Genomic DNA, 8,492 nt, shown 5'->3' with positions numbered 1-8,492 from the left:
TTACAGCAGAATTGACTGAAAAAAAATTGGTGGGGGAGTGCTAGTTGTTGGGGTTTTTTTAAATACTGTTTAGCTGATTGTGATCCAGATCAGATTGGAGGGGGAGGGACAGCGAGCAGACATAAAGTGATAACCATGATTTAAATAAGATGCTTTGCAGTCTGGTAATGTTCCAGGAAGATGCAAACTCTGCAAGTTTCTTCTTGCAACTGTTTAATCTCAAGGCAAATTATACTTGAACTAGCATTCACTTCTGATGATATGTATTGAGGGCTTTTTGTTTCATGTGCTTTTAAAAGATGTAATTATGTAACAGTAAGTCTAGTCAAAGGGGAGAAAAATCAAAAAGAAGAGCATAGATCTATTCTGACTTGATTTGAAGAAAATTTTATTTCAAGGTCAGCTGTATCAATCAAGAATAATACTTTTGCTTATAAAGAAAAAATGAGGAGAAAAAGTGTTGTATACTGCACACAGTTGGATATTTCTAACAACTTTCTTACAATCTTCCTTTCATTTAGAAAAGCATGTACTTAATATACTGAGGACAAAAATCTGTCTGAAATCAAGTTGCCATATTTATTTTAAGGTCCCCCACTGCTGCAGACTTCCTCTCTGTATAGTCACATTAAAAAAATGCAGAAATGCAGACTATCTTGTCTGAAGTTGCTTCATCCCTTCCTTTTCTTTGTACACTGTGGCCCAGAGTATGGCAGTCGACATCTACACACATTTGGAGCGATGCATTTCCCTCCGTGCTGGCAGGGCAGCTTGCACACAGCTGAAATGAGACACCAGATACACAGCATATCTTCAGCACAACACAGGATCATTTTTCTTTTTGTCTCACTGCAGTAGCAGAATTGTTCCCTGGTGACTGCACTGGGACAGTATAAATAAAAGTATAATGGAAGAACTGAAAAGCAATGTCTCTCAATTTATGGCATTGTGGCCTTCACTGGAATACAGGCACAGTCTAGTCTTATTCATGCTCCATTTCCCTTTTAAAATACTATAATTTCTGTTCTTTAAGGCACAGGCTTTTTTTGAGATGGATGCCCCCATAAAAGTGAGAGACCAATAAAAATTCCTGCTGAAACTTATTGAAGCCAGTGCTTGGATCCACACCCATGAGGAAACAGTCACCTCATCCTAAGTGTCTCACACAGTGCCCTCCTCTTCCCCCACAAGAGCAGAGGAGGGCTGAGTGGGCACAGCTTCAGCTGTCCCCTGCTACACACCAGTTCAGCTGACAAGCCAGGGGCAGCAATTTATGTATGAGCATGTACACAAAAAAAGTCAAACTTGATGCAGGTCTATTTAGTTTGGGAGCTGATTATTTTGACATTAAGAACCTGCCATTACTGCAGCTGCAGGGAGCTAAGTATTCTCTCTCGGCAACTCTCACACTTGGCTTTTAATATCACCCTCTATCTCAATACAGTGATGAATATAAACCCATTTTGATGGTCAATGGGAATACCAAAATATTACTTGTTAATGTTTGCTGGACCATCTATATTGTAGAAGAACTAACACTAGCTAATTTAGTGCCACAGCCATGCCTGCAGCCATGAGAAAATATCAGATGCAGAGGACTTAATCCAGAGACTCTGAACCCACAATATCCATTTCAAAACCAATGTTTGCATGAGGGTCTTTTCAGACTCCCAGAGAGCAAAAAAGGAAACCCTTCCTTTTGTAGTCTCAAGATTATTGCCTTTAGCATCAGGGCAGTGCTGTTACAAGCACACAAGGCCCAAGAAGTGAAGATTAAAGACTTTACAATCACCTGCTTTTGTGAATCAAAGTTGGTGAAAATGGAAGCGGCTGTTCAGCAAGAGTGCCAGTACTAATCCTGATTAGAAGGCAGCTTTCAGAGTTCTAAGAACACATGGAGTTGATTCTATCAACTCATCCTCAAAGCAAGAAGCAAGTTTAAATTTTAAATGTCTATAGAATTTAATGAAGCTTCTAACCCACATCAGTAGCAATAGTACTTCTGTAATTTTCAGTTCCTTTATACTGCTGGAGTCTCAGTTTACAAACAATATTTCAGAAATACCAATGAAACATACCAAGTAATTAATTTGGTGACAAGCAAAATCTGAATCTCTTTCAAAGTGAAAAAGTTATGTGTTTCTGACAAAATTGAACAGCCATCTACTCCCTGTACATACTTGCAAGAGCCCCAGTATGTGGAAGCAGCTCTCAGTTATTATTCTAAGATACTTTCCCTGGAAGCTTTGTTAGGCCCTGAAGATTTGAACACTTTGATTGGTAAATCAAACAAGCAGAGGAAAGGATAAATGAAAAATGCCAGAAGTCATTTACCTAAGTGACATGCTCTACCGACCCATCCAGCTGGACAGCTACAAATCCCAGGAGCCACACAAGCTCCATTATTCCGACAACCTTGAGGACAAATTGCTACAAGAAAAAGAATGGGTAAGTCAGCAGGATTTATAAAAGTGATGTAAAAGAATCCTGACAGAATGAAAGATTCAGGATGATACAAGTCAAAATGGCAAAACACATTTTCTTCTAGGCCAGATATTCAACTGGTATAACTCCAAAAGCATTTCTAGGACCATGGAAATGGAAAAAAAAATAGGTACTGTGTAATGAATCTTGGTTTAAATGTGAACAGTTGTACACCTTAATGCAAAATATTTTCACATTATTTTATCTGTGTAAGCATCCATAATGTAGGTCACTCATTTCTGTAGTAATGCAATGACATTTCCATTAATACATTTAAAATGTTTTTGTTACTGCAGTTTTAGAATTAATATAAATATTTGCATGAATGTAGACACCCACCTTCCTGGCATCTGGATCCTGTCCAGCCAGAAGCACAGAGGCACTTCACGACTCCATTGACAGAGATGCATTCCCCACCATTCTGACAGCCTCCTTCACAGCTTACTGTGGAACACAGCATACGTTGGGCATTTCAGAAGCAGCATGGGACTTCACATAATTGTCTTTAAACAGCTCATCTGGCATCAACTACTTGTTTTATCACATATGCAAAAACTAAAATTTCAACTGTTCAGGGCAAGGCACTGTTCTACTCACTGCTGTTCATCAGCTACACCACTGGAACTAACAACATGCCAATATTGGTATCAAACTCGCAAAATCACTCTTGGTAAGCCAATAACGTGGTGAAGGATTCACGTATTTCCTTACCTGACAAGACCTACAGGTAATAAGAGGAAGAAGAGAAGAGGATATTACTTTGACAAATGAAACTGTGACTACAGTCAAGTTAAGCAGTGCCTTCCCAAAGGCCAAATATTTGATTTAGCCTCCTCATTTCAGAATTGTTCTACACATCAAAGCCCTGAAGGCCTCATTAATGAAATGTTATTTATGCCAGACATATGATTGGTATCAACTGTGGAGAGCACAATCACTGTTCTGTACAATCAAATGCTTCCTTTCACAAGCAGTAATGTATATTCTATACCACCTTCACTGTATTTAAGGAAAACAACTATCCTTCACTGTAAAGATGGACAGTTTGAATGTCTGCTTGATAACTTAGAGAAAATATCCAAATCTCTTGTTCAACCACAAGTCAGCACAATTTCAGCTAACAGATTTTTGGCACAAATACTGAACATGCAAGGACATGCAAGTCAAACCCAGCACAGCTGGAAAAGCTCTTCACTGTTTGCTTGCATATTACTTTGTGACACAATGTAAGTTAATGTATTTAATATTGATTGTATTTGATCCATCACAGTGACAGAGAGAAGTGCATGAGGACTGGGGGATGAAAGCAAATATTACTCCAGTCTTCTAGAAGGGCAAGAAGGACCCAGAGAACTACAGGCTGGTCTGCCTCACCTTAGCTCTTAGTGGGGTAATGCCAGGACTGACTCTGAAAACCATTTCCAGCCTCATTAAGGACAAGGAGATCATCAGCAGGTTTCACAGAGTGGGTGACCAAATGCTGGTACAGATTGCCCTGGGAATTGTGGAGTCTCTGTCCTTGGAGATATTCAAAAGCCATGAAGACATGGCCTTCAGCACCTGGCTCTAGGTAGCCCTGCTTGAGCAGGGAGATTGGAAATCATGACCTCCAGAGGCTCCTTCCAACCTCACCCAGTCTGTGATTTTGTAAGATTCTGTAAAATAGCACACTGCCCCACATCACAAGTTTCTACATGTACAACAGTGTTTTCTTGGACAGCCTTTTCCAATCCATGCATATATTCAAGAGACTTCACAAAACCATCAAAATTGATCTTTGCTACACCTTCTCTGTCATCTTCCATTACCTCTCAACAATACATTGCCACACATATCCTCAGTGACTGGCCCTCAATGTTACCATCTTGCATATACTACATAAAAGTTTCAACCACTTAATGCAGAAATATGTATCTACACGAGCCATCTCAATAAATTATTTAGAAAGGATCTGTTATAGAGCTAAATGGAATATTTACATAGCACATAAAAAGGGTATTTTCCAAGGCAAAAAACTCACTCAGATTCTCACAACACATTTCAGCACATGTACTCCATCCCATCCTCCTGCAAGCATGCAGATCCTCTAGGCCATGCCTGTCTTGATAGTAAGGTCAGAGATTTACAGAATTAAGGTTGTTATTTCAAAGTGTGTTAGACCCAGGACTTGAGGCATCCTAAATTAATTTAGTCTGTTTTCAAACTCCTTGTCTTTTCAAGCTATCACTTCCTTGGGTTTTACCTTTATGACAGTATCTCCCCCCATAGCCAGGAGCACATCTGCATTTTCCAGGTCGCAGGCACTCTCCCCCATTTTTGCATTTTGGATAACATGTAGCTGTAAGACAGACAACAAAGAAAGGTTGGATAAATATTGGTGAATTTTACTAAAGTTACTACTTAAATACATTAAAAAATTTCACATTATTATATTTTCATCAGTTTGTCTTAATATTTTCTAAGATATATCTGCCATGTCATCTTACACTGCTGATAAGGTGAAATCATTTCCCTGCATGGGGAGCATTCCACCACACTAAGCTTTTAAGCACTCAGAACTAAGGAATGTTTTGGGCCTGGAAAGAACAAGCAGAAGAAAGACCCACATTAAACAGGAACACAGCTGGACTGCCAAAAAAGCTTTTGATAACTGGAGAAATATCAGAAAATAGGTGATAAGAAGAAACAATTCAATAAAAAGATGTTGCAACTGGAGAGGCATCATGTGATTCTTAAGAAGAAATATCAGACTTCTTGCTCTTTACTGGGTTCCTACATTCCTCTTCAGAAGAACTACATGCTCTGTTCCTTATAGCTCTTCTCTAAAATGTCCCCAGAAGCAAGTCAGGATTTCTTTCTCCCCTACACTCTTTTTTTCCTTTTTTTTGCTTCAGCTGGCTTTTCAGAAACCTTTCTGAAATGTACAGTGTTTGTTTAGCAAGCACCCAAGATAAATGTAACTTTTCTCATAACTCTAATAATCTGTTGGGACAAAAGCATCTATGATCATTACAAATGCAACTTTTTCATTGCTGACAGCTTGAACAAGCTTGATAAGGCATGAATAAAAATATCAGTTTTGTAAAATTCTGAATAATTTCATTCAGATTGCAAATGAATTACCTACCATGTAGACTCTTTGCAAGTCATAATCACCTCTGAATTAGCCCTGCTGTCTGAAAAACATTTGTTTATTCACACACAGGTTATAGAAACCCATCTGTTTCTAGGAGTCTCATCTGAGTTAGCTGCTGGTGTGAGATGAGCTTTTCTACTTATTCTTTGACTGGATGGGTGAAAAGTATGAAAAAGATGAACAATGAGTAACACCATCCTGATTTTGTCCTCATATACTTACTGCACTCTCAAGACACCCAATTGAATAGAGGAATACTCTATGAATACTGTATTCTTTTATATGAAGAATACTTTTCTCATTAGTACCCACAGAATGAGTACCAGCAGGCAAAGAAAGGAGAGAGATGTATGAAAAAAAAACAGCCAGTGCTCAGGTCTCCATAACTTTTACCAGATGCTCTCATTTCTTGGGAAGTGCCATACATACACAAGCTCCCGATTTAAAAAAAATTCTGTTTCTGTGTTATTTCACACAGTTTTCAGTTTTGTTTTTTTGACAGAACAAAGGATGAAGTTTCATTTATCCATTTTTTTTTTCTACACTGATGACCTTACAAGCACAAGGATCCAGTGGTTTCCTTAACAATTCCAGACAGTTCAACTCTCTAATTTAAGAACTACTCTGCCTCTCCACCAATATTTCACCTCTCCCCTAAACCCCAAAATGTCTAGGAACCAAGAGTTTTTGAAACAGTTCATACGCATAGTTTTTAATCTCCACTACATAGCACATTAGCTATACATTATTTGTCACCACCTGCTACCCTCAGCCTCAAAATGAAACAACAGTCCATGTACGATTATAGTGCTGAATGAAATTTTCAGCATCTCATTTCAGAGTTAAAAAAAATCCCATTTTAAATGAAGAACATTTAAAATTAGAACAAACATTGTACAATTTTATCACCTCTTCACATAGGACAACATCCAAAGCAAAGGAGCTCGTGACACAATGATTTTTTAGCATTTAATAGCCACAAGAACTATAGTTAAACTTCTAAACAAGAAAATTGGAAATTTTATGCATTGCATTGAACAGGGTTTAAACTAAAACTCTTCTTTATGATGTTTGCTTTTGCATATTAGGTGGCATTTTCAAAAAATACTTTGTCTCTCCATGGAAACCAACAGGAAGAGACTCCACCCTAGCTTTACACCTCCTAACGTGGAAATAAGATGTACAAATGACTCTGCGTGTCAAGTAACATCCAGGAACTAAACAACAGTTATTTTAAAAGCATAGCATGTTCCAAATAAAAAGAAATCCAGAAAATAACCTACCTTCTATACACTCTGATGTTTTTCTTAGTGACTAGTCCTGACTAATTGCACCTAGAGATACTAATTAAATGTTGCTGTGGCTTAGAATGCTGTCAAGACTCTAAAAGCATTCAAGAACCATCTGGATGCAATCCTGTGCATTGTGCTCTAGGATGACCCTGCTTGGGCAGGGATGCTGGACCAGATGACCTCCTGGTCCCTTACAACCTGGCTGATTCTGTGATTCCTTAAATACTTACAGGAAGTATTTCAGCACGCAGTTAAAGCAGTAGGAGGAATAAAACACCAAAGCACGTCCAGCGAGTGACCTCTTACCCAACACCCAAGTGGCAAAAAGCTCTCTATGGACCCACGGCCATTCCCGACAGCAGGGTCGGTTTACTAACGTGAGGTGTTCATGCTGGATTTTGGCTGCGCTCCATCAGTTCGCTATCACTGAGTGTGATACAGAGTGCCTTAACTCTCTTCTTCCACCTCGCCTCCTTTAGGTCCTCCCCCGCACCTCACCACCCGCCTCACACCAGATCCAAACTCGATCTCCCCAGCCCTTCCCGGAGGGATTGCCGGCCGGAGGGCTGGCAGGACAGAGAGCGAACCATCGCTTGTGCCCGTCCCTGCCGCGTCCCGGCCCGCCTTGCCTTACCCTGCTGGCAGCGCTCGCCCTCGTAGCCCTTGGAGCAGAGGCAGGAGCCGTCGGCGAGGCAGAGCCCGCCGTGCCGGCAGCGCGGGCTGCAGGCGGGGGCCGGGCCGGGGCACAGCGCCCACAGACACAGCCCCAGCAGCAGCCGCAGCCCCGCCATGGCCCGGCCCGGCAGGGCAGCCCCGGCTCGTCCCGCTCCGCTCGCTGCCCTCCAGCCCCGCTCCTTCACGCTTCTCTCGCTTTTACCCTCTCAGTCCGCTCCCACTCCTCCTCCTCCTCCTCCTCAGCGCCGGCCTCCCCGCCCGCCGCCCCCCGAGCCCCCCCGAGAGCCCGGGACCCCAGCAGGGCCGGGGCTGCCGAGAAAGGAGGCCCTGGCGTCACTTGTCACCCTCTGCAGCTCCCTCAAAGGAGTTTGGAGCCAGGTGGCGGCGGGGGGGGGTCAGGCTCTTCTCCCAGGCAGCCAGCGACAGGACAGGACAAGAGGACATACTCTAAAGCTGCACCAGGAAAGGTTTAGGTGGGACATTAGGAGGAATTTCTTCACAGAAAGGGTTTCTAGACATTGGAACGGGCTGCCCAGGGAGATGGTGGAGTCATCATCCCTCATGGTGTTCGAGGAAAGGCAGGATGTGGCACCTAGTGACTTAGTGGTGGCTCGGTCATAGATTGGATTCAATCTTCTCATAGGCCTTTTCCAGCTTGACTGGTGCTGTGATTTTATCTGCACGTCCAGAGGCCTCCAACAGCAGAGGAACAGCCACCAGGTCCAACACCAGGTGTGTTGGACAAGGAGCCCACCTTAGCACCCAGCCTGCTGGCATGCCCGACACCTGTTGGCCCTGCCACCATCTCCGGGACAGCACAGCTCTGAACTCCTGCCCTGTTTGAGACACCACAGACTCTGATTTCTATACATTTATATTGAAGTGAAGGGAGACGACCATCCAAT

The 8,492-nt window shown here is 42.0% G+C and overlaps 1 protein-coding gene across 1 annotated transcript; it reads right to left on the bottom strand.

Annotated features, from left to right (window-relative positions):
* Positions 1–370: 370 nt before the first annotated feature.
* Positions 371–7,821, bottom strand: LOC102075104 (uncharacterized). Its single transcript, XM_005480820.4, has 5 exons — positions 7,547–7,821; positions 4,727–4,822; positions 2,824–2,928; positions 2,335–2,430; positions 371–781 (listed from the first exon to the last, which is right to left on the bottom strand). The coding sequence occupies exons 1-5, from the start codon at positions 7,701–7,703 to the stop codon at positions 672–674; spliced, it is 564 nt and encodes a 187-aa protein (XP_005480877.2). The 5' UTR covers positions 7,704–7,821; the 3' UTR covers positions 371–671.
* Positions 7,822–8,492: the final 671 nt, after the last annotated feature.

Source organism: Zonotrichia albicollis, chromosome 1, assembly GCF_047830755.1.
Source record: "Zonotrichia albicollis isolate bZonAlb1 chromosome 1, bZonAlb1.hap1, whole genome shotgun sequence".
Classification (NCBI taxonomy): domain Eukaryota; kingdom Metazoa; phylum Chordata; class Aves; order Passeriformes; family Passerellidae; genus Zonotrichia; species Zonotrichia albicollis.
This window is presented reverse-complemented; position numbering and strand designations above follow the sequence as displayed.